The sequence below is a fragment of the Callithrix jacchus genome, chromosome 7, assembly GCF_049354715.1.
Source record: "Callithrix jacchus isolate 240 chromosome 7, calJac240_pri, whole genome shotgun sequence".
Classification (NCBI taxonomy): domain Eukaryota; kingdom Metazoa; phylum Chordata; class Mammalia; order Primates; family Cebidae; genus Callithrix; species Callithrix jacchus.
This window is the reverse complement of record NC_133508.1, coordinates 77,674,342-77,700,730: the sequence shown is the minus strand read 5'-3', so window position 1 is coordinate 77,700,730 and position 26,389 is coordinate 77,674,342. Positions and strand designations below refer to the sequence as shown.

The 26,389-nt window shown below is 38.1% G+C and overlaps 1 protein-coding gene across 23 annotated transcripts in view; it reads left to right on the top strand.

Annotated features, from left to right (window-relative positions):
• The window catches only part of SCMH1 (Scm polycomb group protein homolog 1), a 232,838-nt gene that overhangs the window by 96,556 nt on the left and 109,893 nt on the right, over nucleotides 1-26,389 (top strand). For 22 of the 23 annotated variants that reach the window (XR_013519963.1, XR_013519965.1, XR_013519964.1 and 19 more), the window contains 2 exons: nucleotides 18,755-18,843; nucleotides 21,547-21,790. Coding sequence is in view for 20 of the 23 variants with exons in the window: in XM_078331399.1 (XP_078187525.1) it covers nucleotides 18,755-18,843; nucleotides 21,547-21,790 (333 nt within the window). In the remaining 3 variants the exon portion in view is untranslated. Of the gene's footprint in view, nucleotides 1-18,753; nucleotides 18,844-21,519; nucleotides 21,791-26,389 lie in introns of those variants that run through there. The other variant, XM_078331404.1, reaches the window with a different exon arrangement.

Here is a 26,389-nt window from a genome sequence, read left to right as displayed (position 1 = left end):
GTTAATGCTAGAAAAATTACATACACATGCAAAAGAATGAAGCTGGACCTTAACCTTACTCTATATATAATAATTAACCCAAAATGTATCAGAGGCCTGAATGTGGGGCTAAATCCATAAAATTCTTAAAAGAAAAGCCTTATGACTTTGGATTTGAATATGACACTAAAAGCACAGGCAACAAAAGAGAAAAAATGGGTAAATTAGACTACATCAAAATTCAAAACTTTTGTGCATTGAAAGACACTATTGACATAGTGAAAAGGCAGCCCATGGAATTGGAAAAAATCATTCTCAAAACATCTGATAAGGGGTTAATATTAAAAAAATATTTTTAAAAACTACAACTATGTTATTCAAGGTTTATATTTAAAAAATTAAAAACAAAACTTCTAAACCTCAACAACAAAAAAAACATTTCAGAAATGAGCAAAGGACTTAGATAGATTTGTCTCCAAAAACATATACGAATGGCCAATAGGCACATGAAAATATGTCCACAATCACTAATAATTAGGGAACTACAAATCAAATTTACATTGAGATGACACTTCACACTCATTAGGATGGGTATTAGGAGAAAAACAAAATAACAAGTGTTGGTTAAGATATGGAGAAGTGGGAACATCCATTTTTGATAGGAATGTAAAATGGGAGTTTTTCCAGAAAGTTGAAATACCATGCACCTATAGTACCAACTACCTGGAAGGCTGAGGCAGGAGGATTGCTTGAGCCCAGGAGTTGAAGGCCAGCCCGGGCCACATAGTGAGACCCCACCTCTTTTCTTAAAAGGTAAAAGTAGAATTACATGATTTAGCAGTTCCATTTCTGGGTATATACTTAGAAGGACTGAAAGCAGGGACTTGGGCAGACATTTGAATACCCATGTTTATTTAGCAGCATTAGTCACAATAGCCAAAAGGTAGAAGCCACCCAAGTGTCCATTGATGGAAGAATGGATAAAGAAAATGTCACATATACGGGGGGGGGCGGTGCTGGGGAAGAGAGAGAGATGCAATGGGAATATTATTCAGCCTTAAAGAGGAAGGAAATTCTAACACATGCTACAATATAGGTGAATCTTGAAAACATGCTAAGTGAAATAAGCCAGTTATAAAAGCACAAATATTGTATGATTTCACTTAGATGAGATATCTAGAGAAGTCAAATGTATTGAGACAGGAAGTGCAATGGTAGTTGCCGGCATCTGGGGGAGGAAAAAATGGGGAGGTTAATAATAGGTACAGTTTCAGTTGGGGAAAATGAAAATGTTCTGGAGATGGACGTTGGTGATAGTCGCCCAATAATGTGAATGGACTTAATGTCACAGAACTGTACGGTTTAAAATGATTAAAACTGTAAATTTTATATATATTTTACCACCATAAAAAAACTACCAGGCATGCAAATAAGCAAGAGAAAAGCTAACCAATTACAATTAGAATCCAGAAATCATACAGATTGTAGAATTAATAGACAAGGACATTAAATCAGTTATTTATTCTGTATATGTTCACAAAGACAGAGGAAATTTTGAGCATCAGGAGTAGAGAAATGTGGGATTTAGATTTAAAAGAACCAAATTAAACTTTAGCAGTGGAAGATACAATATAATATCTCAAGTGAAGAATAAACGGAATGGATCCACAACATATTACTGCTGGAATTGCTGCAGGAGGAAGATCAGGAAACTTAAAAACAGCAATGTAAACTATCCAAATGAAACACAGAAAAAGAACTGAAAAAGAAATAAAGCATCAGTGAGTCATGGAACAACTTCAAGCAGCCTATAACAAGCGTAACTGGAATCCTAAAGGAGGGATAGGGTGCACAATAAGAAGTTATTTGAAAAATAATGCTTGAAAAATTTTTGATTACTATGAAAACTAACTTTACAAATCAGAGAAGCTCAATGAATCCCAAGCAGGAGAAATATGAAACAAACCACAATTATCAAATTGCTGAAAACCCATGATAAAGAGAAAAATCTTAAGAGCAGCCAGAGAAAAACAAGCACATCATATACAGAAGAACAAAGAATGTCAGCAACTTCTGGTCAGAAATGGTGCAAGCCAGAACACAGTGGAGCAACATTTTTAAGTTCTAAAAGGAAAAGAAATTGTTAGGCTAGAATTCTATACCAAACAAAAATGTTTTTCAAAAATGAAAATGAAACAAAGACATTTGCAGACATATAAAAGCTTAGAGAATTAATTACAAGCATATCAGTACTGCAAGAAATGTCAAGTGAAATCTTTCAAGCAGGAGGAAGATGATAACATGGAAGAAATGGATCTCTGCAAAGCAATGAAGAAAATTTGTAGGTAAATATAACAAAACTTTTAGGTACATATAGTAATTCAAAAATAGGAATTCCTGAAAGATAAGAGCAGTGTGCAGAGAGTATTCCCATTGGCTATTAAAACATGCTTTAAAGGCTCTATAATTAGAATTGTATGGAACTGGCACATGAATAGACAGGCTGAGCAGTGTAAAATAATAGCAAATCTGGAGATCTGACTGTATATGAAAATCTGTTGTATGATAAAGGTAATATCATACAGTCTCCTTGGGCTATTAATGCAATACGACAGACTGCATGGTTTCAACAACAGAATTTATTTTCTCATAGTTCTAGAGGCTGGAAAGTCCAAGGTCAAGATTCTGGCAGGGCTTGGTTTCTAGTGAGAGTCCTCTTCTTGCTCGCAGACAGCCACCTTATGGCTGCCTTCTCACTGTTTCTCACAGGAGAAGGAGGAAGGAGGGAGAGAAGTGGAGGGAGAGGGAGAGAGCTCTTCCTCTTCTTATAAGGCCATGGTGCTACAATTAGGGCTGTACCCCATGACTTCACTTAACCTTCATCATCTAACAGCCCTGTCTCCAGGTACAGTTATATTGGGGATTAGGACTTCAACATACTAATTTGGGGGTTGGAGATTCAATCCATAGTGGTTGGCATATTAAATTGGGGTAAAATCAACTTTTTCACAAACGACATTGGAATAAATTGATAGCCGTTTGGAAAAGATACAATTGAATCCATATATCGTAGCATATGTCAGAATAAACTGCAGATGAATTAGAGATCAAAATGTAAAATAAAGTGACAAAGTACAAGGAACTCGCAGATTGCTTTATAAACTTGGGGTAGGGAAAGCCTTTTTAAATATGACTCAAAATCTAGATAAGTGGATAAATTAGACTTTGTAAAATGTTTTTAGGGAAAAAAATACTCAAAGCTAAAAGACAAATGATAAATGGGAGAAAATATTTGCAATGTAAAGCACATATAAATCTTCCTAATTCATAAAGAACACTCATAAATAGAAAAAATTTTAAAGAGGCCAGGCACAGTGGCTCACACATGTAATCCCAGTACTTTGGGAGGCCAAGGTGGGTGGATCACAAGGTCAAGAGATCGAGCCCATTCTAGCCAACATGGTGAAATCCCGTCTCTACTAAAAATACAAAAAGTAGCTGGGTGTGGTGGCGTGGCCTGTCGTCCCAGCTACTTGGGAGGCTGAGGCAGGAGAATCGCTTGAACCTGGGAGGTGGAGGTTGCAGTGAGTGGAGATTGCGCCACTGCACTCCAGCCTGGTGACAGAGCCAGACTCTGTCTCAAAAAGAAAAAAAAAAAAAAAAAGATTAAAACCTATAGAAAAATGATCTCAAGGCATGAATAGTTCATAGACGATAATACAACTGATTCTCAAACATAGGAAAACACACATCACCACCAGATTAAAACCACACTGAGATAGTCTTTCATACCAGATTGACAAAAACTCAAAAGCTCGAGGAGACAGCAAGGCTGTGGGGAAATAAGCATTCTCATTTTTTGCTGGGGATGTGCAGAATGGTACAATTCGCACTGGAGAGGGAGGGCATACAATTCAGCAGTATCTGAGAAAAACCACATGTACTTTTATTATTTGACCCAGGGATCTCACTTCAGGAATTTGATTTTAAAGATATTCTTCCTCAAAAATAAAGCAACATGCACATGGTTATTTTTTTGCAACATTAAGAGATTTATTGAATGTAATACAGTACATTAACACAATGAGGTACTATTCAACCATAAAGTAGAATGAGAGCGATCTCTATAAACTAATATGGAATGATTTTCAAGATACATTATTAATGTGAAAAAAGAAAGTTGCAAAAAGTATATATATTAACTTTTGAGAAAGAGAAGGGGAAATATGTATGTATACACATATACACACATATATACATGACATTATATATTTTAAATTTATTTTCGTAAAAAGAAACACAGGAACATTAAGTCAGAAAATAATGAAAAGATCACCTATTAGGTATGTCTTAGAATAAGGTAGAAAGTACTGGGATAAGAGTGAGGCTTTTGAGAATACCTTCTTAATATTCTTTCGACTTCTGAATTATATATTTTACTTAAATAAAATTAAACTAAAAAAGATGAACAAAGCAAACCCTAAACTTGATTAGAAACAAAGCTAAATCAAGTGGATATCATAACCACGTTGAAAAAAGTATTAATTCAAATAAATTTTTAATATGGGGCATATTCTAAGGGAAAAACGGACTGTAAGGAAATTCTAACTTCTTAATAATGTTTGTGGTTTTGGCATGATCATCTGAGACTAATTTGCAGATACTGAACGTAGAGCAAATGAATAAATAAGATTTTAATGTGGAAAAGAAAAAGATGAGGAAGAACCCTTTAGTAGTGGATTTGAATTGGAAAGTATCTGTATCTACTCTTGACTTTAAAATATATTTATTTGTATGCATCCTATTCAAGTAATATATATATGTAACATATGATTTGTATATGTGTGTGTGTATACATATGTATTTTCCAAGCACCATTCATTGGAAAGGCCTAGAAGCAATTACATCTCAGTGGCAATGAGCACACCTTGATTTTGGTTTCTAAATCTCATTCCTCACTAAAAGGAATCATGGGTCCTGGAGAAATGGCTGATTCTAAAGCTGAGCAGAAGAAATAATATAAGGTGAATCTGGAATGTCTTATTATGCCAGAAAGGAAAGAAGTCTCAAAGAATAATAGGAACGTACCAAAAGAACATAGGAGCAGCTGCAAGGGGCCCTAACTAGCCAAAACTGCAACAATATAAGTATCAAAAAGTATAATACAAATAAAAGAATGATGTTAAATGGTATCCATGGGTCCATGTGATACACAGTGAAAAATATTTAGGCTGGGCTTGATGGCTCACACCTGTAATCCGAGCACTTTGGGAGGCTGAGGCAGGAGGATCCCTTGACCCTAGGAGTTTGGATCAGCCTGGGCAACATGGCAAGACCACATATCTAATGAAAAACATTAAAAATGAGCTGGGCGTGGTGTCACACACCTGTGGACCCAGCTACTCAGGAGGCTGAGGTGAGAGTAACCCTTGAGTCCAGGAGGTCAAAGCTGCAGTGTGGCACGGGTGACAGAGAGACAGAGTAAGTTAGTTGGAGGGAAGAAACCTCCTCTACAGAATGCCAACTAATAAATATAGAAGGAATGAGGCCAGGCACAGTGGCTTACATCTGTAATCCCAGCACTTTGGAAGCCCGAGATGGATGGATTAATTTCATTAATTGCCCAGCCTGGGCAATTAATGAAACTCTGTCCCTACCAAAAAAAAAAAAAAAAAAAAAAAATTAGCTGGGCTGCTCAGAGGGATCGCTTCAGCACAGAAGTTCAAGGCTGCTATGAGCCATGATTGCACCCACTGCACACCAGCCTGGGCAACAGAACAAGACCCTGTCTCAAAAATAAACAAGCTCTTTAGCATGAATGTAATTATGAGGAAAAAATCAGAAAAAGTCCAAACTATGGGACATTTTGTAAAACATAACCCAGACTCTTCAAAAATGTCAATGTAATACAAAGCAAACAAAAGGCAACAGGACTATTCTACATTAATTCTACATTAAAGGAGACTGAAGAAACATGACAACCAAATTTAATGTGTGATTCTAGATTGGATCCTATATTAGAAACAGTTTTAAAGAACATTTTTGGGGACATAAGGATATTTTTAATTAAATTTTCTGAGTTTGATAATGTTACAATTTTGTAGGGGAATGTCTTTGTTCAAATATACTGTTTTATTTAGGAGTGAAGTGTCATGATGTCTCCAACTTTTATAGTTCGTGGGGGGGAATTAATACATGTAGATGAAAAGCTATGTGGGAAAATGTTAATAGTTGAATCTAACTGAAGGGTACATAGTTGTTCATTATATAGTTTTTGCTATTTTTTGTAGGTTTACAACTTTTCAAAATAAAGTTTTAAAAATAAAATTATACATATAATTGTACATATGTGTGTGTGTTCATGTTTCCTGGTCCTTCTCTGGACTTCTCCCTAGAGTTGCTGAATCAGAAGTTCTAGGTAATGGGGCTTGGGATTCTGCCTGGCAAAATGACTCTCCCAAGAATCTGGCACAACTGGTGTAGATTTGGAAAGCATTGCTCTAGAATAGCATCCTTTTCCATTACAGTCTTATATGGTGTATATATGTACGTATGTGTGTTCTAGTCTCATAAGGGCTATTACTCCCTTGCCAGAGGAGTCTTCCAAGGATAAAAGGTGTAGTAGGGTAGAATGATTCTCCTCAGTTAAAGTTATGTCAAAGCTGCCACTCTTCTCACAGCTCCATTATTACTGATTCTTCTACTTAATTCTGTGATTGTTTCTTCTAAAGAGGGCTATCTAGAGCATAGTTCTCAAACTTGGCTACCTGTTGAAATCACCTTGGGAGCTCTTAAAATTTTTAGTGTCTAGGCCTTCAGTTAAATAAGAATTTTTGGGAGTGGATCTGATGTAATCTTTGAAGTTCCCCTGGGGGATTGCAGTGTCCAAGTTTGAGAGTCATTGAGCTAGAGTAGAAGCTAGCCTTTAATGAGGCCTCTAGTCAAATGATTCAGGATCTCAGTGTAAAACTGCTTACCCAGCAAATTTAGTCACATGCTCTAGTATATACAGTGACTTGAAAGGAATCCTTCGTATGTTTCTGTGACTGATCAATTCCTTGTGTGAAAGCTGTTCTGTTACCTTCCACCAGAGGGCATGGACTATGAATAGATTACAGTCCTGCTGTTCCATATGTATATATGTATGTATTGAGGTACAGTCTTGCTCTGTCACTCAGGCTAGAATGCAGTGGCACAATCATAGCTCACTGTAGCCTCAACCACTCCAGACTACAGCACTCATCCTGCGTGAGCCTCCCACGTAGCTGGGACTACAAGCACATGCCACCATGCCTGGCTAATTTTTCTAATTTTTGTAGAAATTAGGTCTCACTATGTTGCCCAGGCTGGTCTTAAAATTCTGGGCTCAAGTGATCCTCCTGCCTCAGCCTCCCAAAGTGCTGGGATTACAGGTGAACGCCACTGTGTCCAGCCTGCTGCTCCACACTTAAATTCAGTTTCGTCAGTTAGCTAGTTTAAATAGCTGGACCCTAGCTTATCCAGTGGTCCCGTAGTCTTGGGAGCACCTAGAAGCACTTTAGAACTGGTTCTTTATGGTTTTAAAAATAAATCATTAGTAAACACGGAAGACTTGCAAACTGACTGTGTTTGGAATTAAAAGAGATCTGACTTTGTAGTATTAGCCACTCACTACCTTAGATGTGTGGCTACTGGTAAATTGCTTTACCTTGACTTTTAACCATGAGTTTCAGGCCGGGCGCGGTGGTTCATACCTGTAATCCCAGCACTTGGCGGATCATGAGGTCAAGAGATTGAGACCATCCTGGCCAACATGGTGAAACCCTGTCCCCCAGCTCTACTAAAAATATAAAAATTAGCTGGGTGTGGTGGTGCATGCCTGTAATCCCAGCTACTCAGGAGGCTGAGGTGGAAGAATCCATTGAACTCTGAAGACAGAGGTCGTAAGTGAGCTGAGATTGTGCCACTGCACTCCAGCTTGGTGACAGAGTGAGACTCTCTCTCAAAAAAAAAAAAAACACTTGAATTTCAGTGGCCTCACCTGAAAGATCATTAATAAATTCTGCCACATGTGGTTTTTGTGGATTAAGTGGAATAACATAATAAAGCATCCATCAGTTCCTGGCACCCATTTAATAAGTAGAGGGTTTTTTCCTTAATTCAATAAAACTCTCAAGGATCTTGTATTCTAGTTAGAGAAGACATACACATTTCTGAAAAAGAAAATTCAGATGGTAATAAGGGCTAGAAATAAGAAGGAAGCAGGATAGATTTAGGAGGCTATTTTAGGTAGAGTAGGCAAGGAACACCTTTCTAAGGAAGTGATGTCTCAGCAAAGAACTAACTGTAAAGAGTTGATTAAAAGGTATTTGAGGAAGAGGAAACAGCTTGGTATATTTGAGAATAGAAAGACCAATGAATGGGGGTACAAGGGAGTCGTGATAAGAGATGAGTAATGAGGAGTAAGCAAGGTCCAGATCAGATAAGTCTTGTAAACGTGAATAATAAAGAGTTTAGATCTATTTTGGGTTGTGAAATATAAACATAAGGTAATGTGACCTGATTTACATTTTTTAAAAATAAACATTCTGGGTTCTAAAGTAGAGGCCTGGGGTCCAGTTAGAAGGCTGTTGCAGTTGTCTAGGCAAGATCTGACTCTGAGTTAGATTAGGGTAATATAGCAGTGGAGATGGTGAAATGTGGGTTGATCTAGGACACATTAAGTGGGAAAGCCATCAAGACTTGCTGACTAATTGACTTTGGTGGGTGATAGAAAGGGAGGAATCAAGGATAACTTTTAGTCTTTTTGGTCTGAGCCCATGGGTTTAATAAGGGGTGCCACCTATTAAAATGAGATGGGATAACTGGAGAAAAGAACAAGTTTGGAGGGAATAGTAGAATCAAGAGTACTGTCTTAGACTTAATCATTTTGTGATTTCTTAGACATCCAAGTAGAGTTATAGAATAAGGTAGTTGGATATATGAACATGAAACCCAGAACAGAGGTTTGGGCTAGATACATAAATTGGCACTCATCATTTGACAGGAAGAAAGTAGGGACCAAGAGAAGAGCCAACCAATGAATGAGCACTGAGGTACTTCACATTTAGAGGTTAGGATTTCCTCTTACCTAGCTGTCCTTTTTCTTATAGACACCCTAGGTCACTGCCTAATTTGAGAATTGTTTTTATCTTCTTTCTTTTATCTCTTTCACAAGTTGATGACTCCAGCTCTTACCTAGAGACAGGGTGGTAGGACTGAGTGATAAAATATTTGAAGATATTAATGTGATTATTGATTTTGAAAGTTCTGGAGACAGAGTAGTTGGGTTCAAATCCTGGCTCTGCTATTTGCTAATTTACTCACTTTGGATAGTTTACTTGATTTCTCTAAGTCTCAGTTTTTTCATCTATAGTTATAAGATAATAGCCAATATTTATGTAACCTCTGCCTATATGCAGGCAGTGTTTTAAGTCCTTTGCATGTCAGCCTATTTAATCCTTAGAACAAGCCATTGATTCTTATCCTATGCTGTTGTTGAGGAAACTGAAGCTAGAGAGAGGTTTTGTAATTTTCCAAAAGTCTATACCTGGTAAGCGGAAAAGCTGGATTTAAATTCAAGCAGTCTGGCACCAGAGACAGAGCTACTCTTCTAGTATCTGATTCAGAATAGCAGTAGTGATCCACTAAAAGTGCTTAGCACAAGGAGCCTCGCTCATGGTATGTGTACAATAAATGTTAACTTTTGGAGGCAGCATAATGTAATAAATGAGAACCAAATAACAAGTCGTGGGGTTCCAGCCTGACACTATAAGATTGGCTTGTGTAACCACGAACAAATTTCTTAGCCTCTCTGGACTTCAGTTTGTCATCTGCAAGATCTTTGTACTTCATGGCCTCTGAGGTCCTCTCAATGTTAAAACTATCTACTATCTATGATTACCCAGGAATATTGAGATAAATTGTGGATATACTTGAATTTGAAGGGATAGATTCCCACATCACCTAGCGGGTTGAGGAATAAGATACCTTAGCAATTTCTTGGGTTCATAATGTTTTTGCTTTGCTCCTGTACTCTTTTTTTTTTTTAAACTGTACTTTAGGTTCTGGGGTACATGTGCAGAACATGCAGGATTGTTGCATAGGTACACACATGGCAATGTGGTTTGCCGCCTCCATCCCCCTGTCACCTACATCTGTCACCTACATCTGGCATTTCTCCCCATGTTATCCTTCCCTGACCTCCCCCACCCCCGCTGTCCCTACCTTGCCCCCCTCAAGAGACCCCAGTGTGTGATGCTTCCCTCCCTGTGTCCATGTGTTCTCATTGTTCAACACCCGCCTATGAGTGAGAACATGCAGTGTCTGATTTTCTGTTCTTGTGTTAGTTTGCTGAGAATGATGATTTCCAGATTCATCCAAGTCCCTACAAAGGACATGAACTCATCTTTTTTATGGCTGCATAGTATTCCATGGTATATATGTGCCACATTTTCCTTGTCCAGTCTATCATCGATGGGCATTTGGGTTGGTTCCAGGTCTTTGCTATTGTAAACAGGGCCGCAAGGAACATATGTGTGCATGTGTCTTTATAATAGAATGATTTATAATCCTTTGGGTATATACCCAGTAATAGGATTACTGGATCAGATGGAATTTCTGTTTCTAGATCCTTGAGGAAATGTCACACTGTCTTCCACAATGGTTGAACTAGTTTACACTCCCACCAGCAGTGTAAAAGTGTTCCTATTTCTCCACATCCTCTCCAGCCTTTGTTGTCTCCAGATTTTTTAATGATCGCCATTCTAACTGGAATGAGATGGTATCTCAATGTGGTTTTGATTTGCATGTCTCTAATAATCAGTGATGATGAACATTTTTTCATTTGTTTGTTGGCCTCATAGATGTCTTCTTGGAAAAGTATCTGTTCATATCCTTTGCCCACTTTTGGATGGGTTTGTTTGTTTTTTTCTTGTAAATCTGTTTTGGTTCCTCATAGATTCTGGATATTAGCCCTTTGTCAGATGGGTAGATTGCAAAAATTGTTTCCCATTCTGTTGGTTGCCGGTTCACTCTCATGATTGTTTCTTTTGCTGTGCAGAAGCTCTGGAGTTTAATTAGGTCCCATTTGTCTATTTTGGCTTTTGTTGCCAATGCTTTTAGTGTTTTAATCATGAAGTCCTTGCCTATGCCTATGTCCTGGATGGTTTTGCCTAAGTTTTCTTCTAGGATTTTTATGGTGTTAGGTCTTATATTTAAGTCCTTAATCCATCTGGAGTTAATTTTAGTGTAACGTGTCAGGAAGGGGTCCACTTTCTGCTTTCCGTACACTGCTAGCCAGTTTTTGCAACACCATTTATTAAACAGGGAATTCTTTCCTCATTGCTTGTTTTTGTCAGGTTTGTCAAAGATCAGATTGTTGTAGATGTGTGGCATTACCTCCGAGGCCTCTCCTGTTCCATTGGTCTGTATCTCTGTTTTGGTATCAGTCCCATACTGTTTTGATTACTGTAGCTTTGTAATATAGTTTGAAATCAGGTAGCATGATGCCTCTGGCTTTGTTCTTTTTGCTTAGAATTGTCTTGGCTATGTGGGCTCTCTTTTGGTTCCATATGAAGTTCAAGGTGATTTTTTCCAGTTCTGTGAAGAGGGTCATTGGTAGCTTGATGGGGATAGCATTGAATCTATAAATTACTTTGGGCAGTATGGCCATTTTCATGATATTGATTCTTCCTAACCATGAGCATGGAATGTTTCTCCATATGTTTGTGTCCTCTATTATTTTGTTGAGCAGTGGTTTGCAGAGGTCCTTTACATCCTTTGTTTGTTGTATTCCTAGGTATTTTATTCTCTTTGTAGCAATTGTGAATGGAAGTTTACTCATGATTTGGCTCTGTTAGTCTGTTATTGGTGTATAGAAATGCTTCTGATTTCTGCACATTGATTTTGTATCCTGAGACTTTGCTGAAGTTGCTTATCAGTTTAAGGAGATTTTGGGCTGAGATGATAGGGTCTTCTAAATACACAATCATGTTGTCTGCAAATAGAGACAATTTGACTTCCTCTTTTCCTAATTGAATACTCTTTGTTTTTTTGAGTATATAATTGCTCTGGCTAGAACTTCTAATACTATATTGAATAGGAGTGGTGACAGAAGGCATCCTTGTCTAGTGCCAGATTTCGAAGGGAATGCTTCCAGTTTTTGCCCATTCAGTGTGATATTGGCTGTAGGTTTGTCGTAAATAGCTTTTATTATTTTGAAATATGTTCCTTCGATACCTAGTTTATTGAGAGTTTTTAGCATAAAGGGCTGTTAAATTTTGTCAAAGGCCTTCTCTGCATCTATTGAGATAATCATGTGGTTTTTGTCTTTGGTTCTGTTTATGTGGTGAATTATGTTTATAGATTTGCATATGTTGAACCAGCCTTGAATCCCCAGGATGAAGCCTACTTGATCGTGATGAATAAGCTTTTTGATGTGCTGTTGCAATTGGTTTGCCAGTATTTTATTGAAGATTTTCGCATCTATGTTCAACATGGATATTGGCCTGAAGCTTTCTTTTCTTGTTGAGTCTCTGCCAGGTTTTGGTATCAGGATGATGTTAGTCTCATAAAATGATTTGGGAATGATTCCCCCTTTTTGGATTGTTTGGAACAGTTTCAGAAGGAATGGTACTAGCTCCTCTTTGTACATTTGGTAGAATTCAGCTGTGAACCTGTCTGGACCTGGACTTTCTTTGGTTAGTAAGCTATTAATTGCTGCCTCAACTTCAGCCCTTGTTATTGGTCTATTCAAGGTTTCAACTTCTTCCTGGTTTAGGCTTGGAAGGGTGCAAGAGTCCAGGAATTTATCAATTTCTTCCAGGTTTACTGGTTTATGTGCATAGAGGTGTTTGCAGTAATCTCTGATTGTAGTTTGTATTTCTGTGGAGTCAGTGGTGATATCCCTTTTATCACTTTTTATTGCATATATTTGATTCTTCTCCATTTTCTTTTTTATTAATCTGGCTAGCAGTCTGTCTATTTTGTTGATTTTTTTCAAAAAACCAGCTCCTGGATTTACTGATTTTTTGAAGGATTTTTTGTGTCTTTTATCTCCTTCATTTCTGCTCTGATCTTAGTTATTTCTTGTCTTCTGCTAGTTTTTGAGTTTTTTTGATCTTGCTTCTCTAGCTCTTTCAATTTTGAGGATAGGGTGTTGATTTTAGATTTTTCCTCGCTTCTCTGGCGGGCTTTTATTGCTATGAATTTCCCTCTAGACACTGCTTTAAATGTGTCCCAGAGATTATGGTATGTTGTGTCTTCATGCTCGTTGGTTCAAAGAACATCTTTATTTCTGCCTTCATTTCATTGTTTATCCAGTCGACATTCAGGAGCCCGTTATTCCATTTCCATGAAGTTGTGCAGTTCTGAGTTAGTTTTTTACATTTGAGTTCTAATTTGATTGCACTGTGGTCTGAGAGACTGTTATGATTTCCATTTTTTGCATTTGCTGAGGAGTGATTTGCTTTCAATTATGTGGTCAATCTTAAAGTAAGTGTCAAGCAGTGCTGAGAAGAATGTATATTCTGTGGATTTGGGTTGGAGATCTCTGTAGATGTCTATTAGGTCCACTTGGTTCAGATCTGAGTTCAAGTCCTGAATATCCTTGTTAATTTTCTGTCTCGTTGATCTGTCTAATATAGACAGTGGAGTGTTAAAGTCTCCCACTGTTACTGTGTGGGATTCTAAGTCTCTTTGTAGGTTGTTAAGAACTTGCTTTATGTACCTGGGTGCTCCTGTATTGGGTGTGTATATATTTAGGATCGTTAGTTCTTCTTGATGCATTATCCTTTGCCATTATGTAATGCCTTTCTTTGTCTCTTTTTATCTTTGATGGTTTAAAGTTCATTTTATCAGAGACTAGGATTGCGACTCCTGCTTTTTTTTTTGCTCTCCATTTGCTTGATAAATCTTCCTCCATCCCTTTATTTTTAGCCTATGTGTGTCCTTGCATGTGAGATGGGTTTCCTGAATACAGCACACCAATGGCTTTTGACTTTTTATCCAAATTGCTAGTCCGTGTCTTTTGATTGGGGCATTTAGTCCATTTACATTCAAGGTTAATATTGTTATGTGTGAATTCGATCCTGCCATTTTGATGCTAGTTAGATGTTTTGCCCGTTAGTTGATACATTTTCTTCATTGTGTCAGTGTTCTTTACCATTTGGTACTTTTTTGGAGTGACTGGTACTGGTTGTTCCTTTGCATATTTAGTGCTTTTTTCAGGAACTCTTATAAGGCACGCCTGATGGTGATGAAATCTCTCAGCAATTGCTTGCCCATAAAGGATTTTCTTCCTCCTTCACTTATGAAGCTTAGTTTGGCTGGATATGAAATTCTAGGTTGAAAGTTATTTTCTTTGAGGATGTTGAATATTGGCCCCCACTGTCTTCTGGCTTGTAGGGTTTCTGCAGAGAGATCTGCTGTGAGTCTGATGGGCTTCCCTTTGTGGGTAACCTGACCTTTCTCTCTAGCTGCCCTTAGCATTGTTTCCTTTGTTTCAACCCTGGTGAATCTGACGATTATGTGCCTTGGGGTTGCTCTTCTTGAGAAATATCTTTGTGGTGGTCTCTGTATTTCATGGACTTGAACAGTGGCCTGCCTTGCTAGGTTGGGGAAGTTCTCCTGGATAATATCCTGAAGAGTATTTTCCAACTTGGATTCATTCTCACCGTCACATTCAGGCACACCTATCAAACGTAGATTAGGTCTTTTCACATAATCCCATATTTCTTGGAGGCTTTATTCTTTTCTTTTCACTCTTTTTTCTCTATTCTTGCCTTCTTGTTTTATTTCATTGAGTTGATCTTCAGTCTCTGATATCCTTTCTTCTGCATGGTTGATTCAGCTATCGAAACTTGTACATGCTTCGTGAAGTTCTCGTGCTGTGTGTTTCAGCTCCGTCAATTCATTTATATTCTTCTCTAAGCTGTTTATTCTAGTTAACATCTCATCTAACCTTGTTTCAAGGTTCGTAGTTTCTTTGCATTGGGTTAGCACATGTTCTTTTAGTTCTGAGAAGTTTGTTATTACTCACCTTTTGAAGCCTGTTTCTGTCAATTCATCAGATTCATTCTCCATCTTTGATCCCTAGCTGTTGAGGAGTTGTGATCCCTTGGAAGAGGAGAGACATTCTGGTTTTTGGTGTTTTCATCTTTTTGTGCTGGTTTCTTCCCATTTTAGTGGCTTTATCTACCTGTGGTCTTTGTAGTTGGTGACTTTCAGATGGGGTCTCTGAGTGGATGTCCTTTTTGTTGATGTTGAAGCTGTTTCTTTCTGCTTCTTAGTTTTCCTTCTAACAGTCAGGCCCCTCTGCTGCAGGACCACTGGAGGTCTACTCCAGACTCCGCTCACCTGGGGATCACCCGCAGGGGCTGCAGAACAGCAACGGTTGCCGCCGGTTTCTTCCTCACTGTCCTCATCCCAGAGGGGTACCCGCCAGATGTGGGCCTGAGCTCTTCTCTATGAGGTGTCTCTTTGGGTATACGGGGGTTGGGGAGTTGCTTGAGAAGACTGTCTGTCCCTTATAGGATCTCAAGTGCTGTGCTGGGAGGGAGCTCTGTTGTTCCGTGCAGAGCTCCCATGCAGGTACCTTTAAGTCTGCTGCAGCTGAACTTATAACAGCCTGTTTTCCCAGGTGCTCTGTCCTAGGAAGGTTGGCTTTATTTATAAGTTCCTGTCATGCTGCTGCCTTTTATCATAGATGTCCTGCCCACACAGAGTAGTCTAGTCACGGTCTGCCAGAAGAGGTGTTGCTGAACTGCCGCAGGCTATGCCCAGCTACTGTGTGAACTGCCTTCGTAGTGGTGGACTGCCTCAGTAGTGGGGGATGCCCTTCCCCCCATTGAGCTGGACCGTCCTGCATCCAGCTGCACTTGCTGCAAAACTCTCAATCCAGAGTATTTCAGATTGCTTGTTTTGTGGGGGTGGTACCCACCTAGCCAGATCGCCTGGCTCCCTGTCTGAGCCCCTCCCTTTCATTTGAATGGGCGGCTCTGTCTCCCAGGTGTTCTAGGCACCAGTCAGAACAGCTGCACAGACTTGTTTGAGTTTCTGTATGCTGACCAGGCACCAGCTGGACTGAAACCTCCACGCTGAAAACTCATGGCACTTTTCAGCCTGGGAATCTCCTGGTTTGTGGGCAGTGAAAACTTGTTTGGAAATGCAGTGAACACTCACCTTCTGCACTGTTCTCAATGGGAACTGCACTGTCGAGCTGTTCCTATTCGGCCATCTTGGATCCTCTTGCTCCTGTACTCTTGAAGAATCCCGCTGGTAGCAAAACATAGTAAAGAACCATAAAGTTTGGTATCGAACCACCATGGATTGAAATCTTTCTCCACCATTTACTACCATGACCCTAGACAAGCTACTTCTCTGATTTTTCATTTTTTATCTGTATAATAATAGTGCCTACTTCACGTTACTATTTCAAATACTGAGTAAGAAATGGCATATAAAATGTTTAGTACATGGTAAGCATTCAATATATATTAACTATTATGATAATATTCTAATGATTACCAGCTGAGAGGATTTTTTTAGCTCCTTAAGCTCCAGATGAGATAGAAACCCCTAAGTAACCCCTACCTAAAAAATGGAATTGGGAATTACATGGCTAGGCACTCTAGTCATTGATAACTAAAGGCATGAAACCTGAATTTTCTAATTGTGCAGGCCTCCATATACCAAGGTGTACAGACCACCTCTCTAAGACGGTAATGCCTTGCTTTTCCTTGTCTATAGGTGTACCAAACCATTCATTGCAAAGCTGCTCTGGGTTTGGCTTGCTTCAGACCTTCCCTGACCTAAGGAGAGTTGTTTTCCCACATATATACCAAGCCTGAATTTCTGGAGAGATTTAATTTTTATTAAACCACAGTCAAAAAAAGAGTAGCAGTTAAAAACCCAGCTCAAACCAGGTTAGGGAGGGAAAAAAGGAAGAGGCAGGAATTATTAACTCATACAGCCGAGAAGTCCAAGGCTTTATCTGGTGTTGAGTGTCTGAATACAGGATTTTAAACACTATTATGCCACTTCATCCCATGCCATACCTTGGCTTTATTCTCAGGACTGTTCTCCATGTAGCAGTGCCCAAACTGCAAACACCCTTATGGACATGTAATCAGAGAAAGAAACATTTTCTTCTCCAGCATCAATCTCATGTCAGAAACAATTGGCCTAACTTGGGACATAGACACATATACACTCTTGGTTTAGGGGAATTTGAGACTCTTAAATGGCATTGTGTTTTAAGCCATGACCAGGTAGGAGAAGACCACGTGGCTGACATCCCCACCAAATCATGTGGAATTAGGGTGCTTTTTTTTCCCCTAATGGGAAAAAAAGTTGGACAAGCACAAAGGAAGTGATGGCAGTTTTAGATTGAGTAATAAGAATGTCCACATTGCTGTCGCCTTTGTTAATATGGGTGGGCTGTCCCAAGAAATCTCTTTACCTCGGGAAGGCTGGCTTAGCCTAGCCAGCTTTGGGACTAAAAGTTTAAATAGTATGGAGTGGTAACTCTTTTTTGCTTGTATTTTCTTCTTGTCACCTCCTCCCCCTAAATTTAATTATAGTTATTCATTGATACCTGATTTGAAAATCTGATTCTTTCTTTTGCATTTTACCTATATATTGCCAGTTTTAAAGTGTGAGCTTGGGAGTCAGATTGCTGAATTTTAATCTGTCTTTTCATTTTCTCACTTAGAAATCTTAAGCAATTTATTTAACTTTAAATAAATTGTACCTGTTTCCTCATCTATAAAATGAAGATAATATCTACCTCTTTGGGCTGTCTTGAGGATTAGTCAATAGAAAGTGATTGGCATAGTGAACAGTAAAATGCTCAATAATATCAGATACTGCTGCCGCTGCTGTTATTTCCACCTTTGCAGCTTGGGTGCAGCTTATCTATTCTTTTGTCTGCAGTAGCAAGGCTGAGGTAGTTTGGGAAATACTCAGAAAGCATTAGGTTTTGTTATCTCAGGATGCAGAGTTGAAGCAAATCAAAAGAAGCACTTGGGGCTCTAATTGGAAGACCTAACTGTAATAACGATCTTATTTTTACAATTCATTAAGTGGTACATTCTTATTGATGGATGATAATGGACAATTAACCTCTCTAGGCTTCTTTTTACTCTTTCCAAAATGAAGATTTTTTTGGATAGGACAGTTCTCTCCAAGGTCATTCCTGGGTCCTTAGTTGTTTAAGTAAACAACGAATATCCAAAAGTATTTTGTACTTGGTGTGTATATGTATGCGAGGCAGAAAGTGATAAAGAAGTAGTAAATTAGTTTATATTGAGATGAACCAAAATGATTTACTTATGTATTGGGTTTATTAGTTGGTGAGTTTGGTTTCTTCTTAAGGGATTTTTAGATCCCCTTTCGTACTCTACTGTCCAGATCATCTCTAAGTATTTGTTAATCCTATCACATCTTTTTTGGATTTTTCAAGAAAAGTTTTCTAGGCATTATGTTATGTGTTCTGTAATACTTGTCTCAGGAAACTTGGTTTGGAGACTGTCCCACTATTTACCTTGGACCATGTTAAATTTCCTCTTATGTGCCTTATTTTCTTCATCAGTCTAATGAGGCATTTCTTCTTTTTAACCCTTAAGTCCTTTCTTAACAGTCTGTGATTCTGTAACTATCACAGCATAGGAGTAACTGGATTCCAAAAGCAGAACTTGATATCACCATTCACTTTTTAAACATATTTTTTATCTCTTGCCCAATATGCTTGCTGCAGGATTTCGGCTGAATGCATCTTCTTGGCCCATGTTCCTTTTGAAGACGCTAAATGGAGCAGAGATGGCTCCCATCAGGATTTTCCACAAGGTATGCTATCCCTCAGATCACCAACTCCAAGCTGCTTAAGGTCGAATATTGAGCCTTTGATGTCTACGTTATACTTATGGCCCAAAGATGTCTTCTCAGAAATTAGTTCAGTAGGATTTTTTAGTAGCATATGAACCAGCAATTATCCCCAGAGGAATATATTAGACTATAAGGTCCCATATATTAGATTATGTGGTCCCAGCTGCCAGTAATCTCTGCCTACAATATATTTGGGACTTTATGTATACGATCTTATTTAATACCCACAGCTAATTTTATGAACTAAGAATTACTGTTTTCATTTAATAGTTAAGGGAACAAATACTTTTGAATTAGGAGCTTGCCCAAGATCACATGGCTAACAAGTGGCAGTACAGGGCCCCAAAACCTGTATTTGTTCTTGTTTCTCAAGAAGTGAGGCAGTCAGTCTACTATCAGTTGAATTTTCTAATCGGGTAAGAGTTACCATAAAGGGTATTGAATTAGGTTTGCCTTTGCTGCTAGTTAAGTCTCAATGCTAAGAGCATCCTGCTTCTGAATTACCTAGCACCTGTGTAACTCAGGAGTAGTTCTTGTATTCTTTGGGACTAGAAATAAAGATGAGTTTTAGACTTTGTTATGCAAACTGTGCAGTTAAAATTTTAAAGGGGTCTGCCAAAAAAACTCCAAGTATAATGTTTAACTTCTGGATCAGTGGAGGAGGAAAATGGAAGAAAACTCAGTTGGTTGAAAAGGAGAAAGAGGACTTTGGAAATTCAAGCTAAATAGAAACATAGACAATAAGATAGTTGTAATAATTCAGATACATCAGTTATCACAAGAAATGAACTTAAGCTCATTATAATCATACATAGATCAGATTTTTAAAAATCTAGCTATATGCTGTTTATAAGAGAAACTAAGCATAATGACAAAAATGTTGAAAGTAAAAGAATATCTACAGAGGCTGGGGACGATGGAAAACAAATTTTAAAATTAAAAAAAAAAAAGAGAAGAATACAGAATATGTGCCAGATGAACTTTTATCAAAATAAAGCTGATATAAACTATACGGAAAACACACAAGCCTTTGATACTAAAAGTCAAAATGATGGTAAAAGTCTTGAGTTCAGGAATTTGAAAGCAGCCTGGGCCACAAAGAATTAATATGTCAATCAGTATAAGCTAATCAGTATCGAATAAGTTGGCCAGTTTTTAAAAATCACTTTATTCATATTTAACAGCAACAGTTCAATGTTAATGATTTTAAAATGAATTTTTTAAATGCCACTTATGATAAAAGTGGAATTGTAATTTGCCTAGAAAAAAATGTTAGTAAAAAAGCATGAGATATTTATAGAGGAAATTGTAAAATGTATGTTGGAGAAATCTACATTAAGGAAATCTTGGCTAGGCACAGTGGTGGCTCATGCCTGTAATCCTAGCACTTTCGGAGGCCGAGGCATGCAAATCACTTGAGTTCAGGAGTTCGAGACTAGCCTGGGCAACGTGGTGAAACCTCATCTCTACAAAAAATACAAAAATTATCTGGGCATGGTAGCATGTGCCTGTAATCCTAGCTACTTGGGAGGCTGAGGTAGAAGGATTGCTTGACTCTGGGAGGCAGAGGTTGCAGTGAGCCAAGATCATATCACTGCACTTTAACCTGGGTGACAGAGCCAAACCCGTTCTCCAAGAAAGAAGGAAAGAGAGAGAGAGATATATATTATGGATGGGAAGGCTTGATAATAAATAACAAAGGCTATTTCCACCCAAATTCATCTATAAATTCATTGCAATTCCAGTCAGAATTCTAATAGGGTTTGTATATGGAACTTAAAAAACTGATTGAAATGTACATGAAAGATGGGGAATGAATAGCCAAAACGATATTGAAGAATGACAGTGTAGGGGGACTTTTCTATCAGATATCCATTTAATAAGACTATATTAGTGGTACAGGATCAGACAGTAAGATTAAGGGAACAGAATATAATGTACAACACAGTTTTGAAACTTGATCTATATAGCCACATTACAAATTAGCACCCAGGAACTCTCCACACTTCTGGTGAAAAAGAAAGTATACAATGTTACAACCACTTTGGAGGACAAATTAACAATATTTGATAAAGCAGAAGATGCATATATCTCCCCTATAACCCAGGAATTCTACATCTAGATGTATAACCTAAAGAAACCTTCCCCCATGTATACAAAGAAGTGCAAGAATGGTGGCTAAAACTCTTTTGAAATAGTAAACAATTGGAAAGAACTTTAAGTGTCCAAAGGAGAATTAATAAAATTTTATATATACATACAATAAAATACTATAAAGAATTAAAATGAAACAGGGCTAAATCTGTCAACATGGCAAATTTCAAAAGCATAATGCTGAACGAAAAAGCACAACAATATATACAGTGATATATACAGTATAATACCATTTATATAAAATTTAAAAGCAGGCAAATGGGTACATATGTATATAGTAAAATATAAAACAAGCATGGGTAGCTGTTACCTCCGTGGTAGGTAGAAGGGGAATGGAATATGGGAAGGGCCCAGAGGAAGACTCAACTTTATCTGCAACCTTTTATTTCTTTTATTAAAAATCTGAAGCAAATTGATCACTTTTTAATCATCCAAATTAGATAGTAGTCTTTTGCAATACATGGCCTCTCTTTGTGTGTCTAGGTCTGTCTATTTCTGTTTCTCATCTAGGAGCCACCATCGCCTTCCCACAACTTCTTCAAAATGGGAATGAAGCTAGAAGCTGTGGACAGGAAGAACCCTCATTTCATTTGTCCAGCCACTATTGGGGAGGTTCGGGGCTCAGAGGTGCTTGTCACTTTTGATGGTTGGCGAGGGGCCTTTGACTACTGGTGCCGCTTCGACTCCCGGGACATCTTCCCTGTGGGCTGGTGTTCCTTGACTGGAGACAACCTGCAGCCTCCTGGCACCAAAGGTAAAGGCCCATCTACAAACAGGCTGTTGAAATCAGGACCCAGATGAGATGATAAGGAAGAATATCCCCAGGTCTGTCGTGATCATGTCTTCACCAGTATACTTCACTAGTATGCAGGGGAGGAGCAAGGGCCAGCAGCTTAGGTAAAACCAAGGTCTACCAGGGAGCAGTTAGAAACAGTGAGTATCAAGTGTCAGATGAAGCTGCATATGGCCTTTGGGATAAAGTAATAATTCCTTGCTCTAAACACCCTTGTTTATTCTCAAGCAACTAGCTTTTCATCTCTCTTACTTTTGTCTCTAACCCATTTCAAAGTTTGAGTACTAGTATTCCCAAGGCACACACCTTGCTCTGACTTTAGGGGCTTTGGATAAGAGCTGGAGTAACACTATATTTAGAAATAGTTCAGAAGCACCGTAGCAGGATGGAAAAAGAACAAGCTTTGAAGTGAGATAGATGTGGGTTTGAGGTTCATCTCTGCCTTTTATCAGCTATGTAGCTTTGGGCAGTTAATTCACCTCCTTAAATTACAAATTCCACATCATGAAGTAGGAAGCCTACTTCATGAAGTTATTGTGTGGAATAAATGAGATTACATGGGTAAAATGCTTACATCTGATGAATAGCAAATGGTAAACAAATTTTTTATTGTGTTACTGCTGCTATTATGTTATATTCTGTATTATAACTATAATGTATTATACTACATGATTATAATATGCTATATTATTATTATATTATTACAAAACTAACCACTACCAATGAGAGAGTCTATATAAAGTACTAGAATAGAGCCACAGACTAAATGAACAATAAAATCATACAGACAATGGCAGTGAAGATCATCCAGAATAATTTTGAGGTAGCTGCTTTAAGTAAAGATAATAATCTCATCCTCTTAAGTCTAAAAATACTGGTAAATCTGAGGGAATGAAAAGTCGGCCTTCTTATTGTCTAAGGAGCTCTTTTCTAAACCTCTATTGAGTTCATTCATTCAATTAACCAAATATTTATTGAGTACCTAATTGTAACCCAAGCTGAGAATTTATTAGTGACAAAAATGAACAATATTGCTGTGCTCATGACACTTTCATTCTGTTGGGTGAAACAGATGGTAAACATTTAAATGAAGAAATAAGATAATTTCATATAGATAATTTTTGTAGACAAAAATTAATTTCTCCTAGGGAAATAAAGTATGATAGGATAGTGACAGTGAAGGTATAATTATAAAGGGTTTTTTTTTGTTTAATAGCTTTATTGAAATATAATTGACATAAGATAAATGGCATGTATTTAAAGTGTACAATTTGAAAAGTCTTCACATATATATACATCCATGAAACCGTTACCACAATGAAAATAATGAACATATTTATCATTCACAAACGTTCTTTGTAGAGGGGAAACTTGTTTAGATAGAATTTCTTTTCAAGAAAATTGTCTGAAAAGTTGATACTTGAATTGAGACCTGAATGATGAGAAGGAGTCGTCCAAGGAAAGAGACTTCCAAGCAGGCAGAAGGAACAACTAATATAATGATGCTGAGACATAAATGAGTTTGCTATGTTCCAAGGGCAGAAAGCAGATTGCTCTGACTAGAATGCATTGCCTGAGCAAGAAAGTGGTACAAGCGGGCTGAGTGTGGTGGCTCACGCTTGTAATCCCAGCACTTTGACGCCAAGGCAGGTGGGTCACCTGAGCCATACCTACTAAAAAGCTCCCATACCTACTAAAAATACAAAAATTAGCCAGGCATAGTGGTGCATGCCTGTAATCCCAGCTACTCAGGAGGCCAAGGCAAGAGAGTCACTTGAACCCAGGAGACAGAGGTCACAGTGAGCCAAGATTGCACCAATGCACTCCAGCCTGGGTGACAGAGCGAGACTCCATGTCAAAAAAACTAAAAACAAGTGGTATAAGATGATGTTGGAGAAGTGGGCAGGCACCACATCATGTAGGACCTTGTAAACCAGCGTGCAAATACTGGATTTTATTCTAAACATATTAGGGAACCATTAGAATGTTCTAAGCCAGGGAGGTGACAAGGTTTGATTTACTTTAAAAAACTCACTTGGACTTGTATCCAGAATATAAAAGGACACTTGTAACTCAACAATAAAAAGACAAATAACCCAATTTAAAAATAAGCAAAAGATTTGGATAGATATTTCTCCAGGTAACATACACAGATAGCCAATAAGCACTTGAGATGCTTAAAATCATTCATCATTAGGGAAATGCAAATCAAAGACACAGTGAAATACCACTTCCCACCCATGGATACGGCTATAACCAAAAAATGGATAATAACAAATGTTGCTGAGGATGTGGAAAAATTGGAAACCTTGAACATTGCTGGTGAGATTGGAAAGTACTGTAGCCACTTTGGAAAACAGTTTGGAAGTTACTCAAAATGTTAAAGAGTTACCGTGTGACCCAGTAATTCCATTCATAGTTATATACCCAAAAGAATAGAAAGCATATGTCCACACAAAAGCATATAACAAATGTTCATGGCAGCATTGTTCACAGCAACCAAAAAGATAAAACAACCCAAATGTTAATCAGCTAATAAATGGAAAATAAAATATGATATATCTATAGAACAAAATACCAATTGGCAATAGAAAAGAATAAAGTACTAATACATGCTACAATATAGACGTACCTTAATAACATTATACTAAATGAAAAAGCCAGTCACAAAAGATAGTCACTGATGATTACATTTATGTGAAATGTCCAGAATTACCAAATACACATAGACAGAAGTAGATTTGTGGTTGCCAGTGGCTAGGGGGAGGGAAAATGGGAAATGACTGCTATTGGGGTTTCTTTTGAGGATGATGAAAAGATTTTAAAATTAGGGATGATGTTTGCACAATTCCATGAATATCTTAGAAAACACTAAAATGTAGGGTGGATTCATGGTATGTGAATTAATATGGTATGTTAATAAAGCTGTTACCTGAAAAAATCACTTGAGCTGGTCTGTGAAGAATGAGTTGTACAGTGGTAATTGTGGACAAGGAAGAAATGAGGGTTGCTTGGATTAGGATAGTCGCACTGAGGTGGAGAGAATCTGGGGCAGAATGAAAGGGAAACACACTTCTTGGCTCAGGAAAATGCCACTCCTTTCTGTGCTGCAATAAACAAGTACCCTGGGGTCGGTATGGTAAATCCATTGTGAGGAAGCCCTGTGAAGTAGTAGCTCTATGGAAGCAGAAAGAAGAAAGGTGCCTTGGAACTGATAACAGAGTTCTTTTCATTTACTTGAGGCTAAAACAGGATAAGCTTTGGTGGTCTGGGTTTTATTCAGTTAAAAGCTGATTTTCTTACTTTCATGCCCAGGTTATTTTCTGTTCTTTTGACTGATAAATTTAGAGTCCTTAGGCAGTTCTCCAGAGCCAACAGAGCTGACAGTCTTTGTGTCCAGGTTGCTGGATATGCATTCCTTTCTGGCTGCAAACCTTACTGATAAGAAATATGATTCACTGTGTGGCTGATGCTTCCAGAGAAGTTTGCTATTTTCCTTTCTTCTGCGTGTCCTAGAGACCTTAGGTTTTTAGCAGAAGATGGTCAGAGGAGCAGGCTCAGAAGGTAGAGAGAGACCTTCTTCCAGGTGACATTTCCAGACCAGGTGCTTCAGTCATCATTCCAGCAGTTAGGTTGTTCCCTCTAACAACTTTCCCCTCCCACACTTCACACTCTTAGTAGGTCCTACAAAAGCACTTTCTGTAACAGCTGAGGTTTGGCCAGCTGTCTCAATGTCCTGGCTAAGGTGCAAGTGATGCAACGTGGAAAAAATGTGGTTACTCAATTCATTTCACAAAACAAATTGTTCTCAGTGCATAAGCCTGTTCTTTTTCTAATCATACTATTTCCTCCTCCTTCCCTACCTTCTGGTCATTAGTATGCAAATGTTAAAAATTCAGATTAAGGTAATGTTTCTTGCTCATGGTAAATAGGGGAAAAAAACAATATTTATTTGATGTTCCTTTATACACAATTTCATTTTATCCTCTGGTAACTCTGAATAAGGTATAATTATTTTCAGATATAGTTTATTTATGAGAAAATTGAAGCACAGATAATTAAATGACTTCACTCTGTTGATATCTGAGTCTAGAGAGTGAGACCATAGAGATCTTTTAGTAGAGCTGGCTGTCAGGACCAGTATCACTGAGGCATATTGCTTTCACACTTGTCTCCCTGGTATTCTTCCCATTCTCCTTTGGCCCTTCTTCAAAGCTTCATTTGACACCCTGGATTTTGGCTTCCAAATCCTGATAAAAAATAGGAAAGAAGCAGTATGGTGTAATATCAGAGCACTGAACTGGGTCCTAGTCCAAATCAGTCCACAAACTTGTTTTATGTTACTGAGCAAGTCATTCTTACATGTGAGAGGCTGAACTACATGATCCCTAATGGCCACTTTTACCTGTGTAATACTGTATCATTTAATGATCTTGGGTATAGGTAGCAGGTGACTCTGTGCCTGTGTCTGCTACCTAATTTTAGATTGATCAGCTCACCTACCACCTATCTCTGCCTTTTTGAGGTAATCCTGTGTGCCAGCTGTCTGCTGCCTCTCTT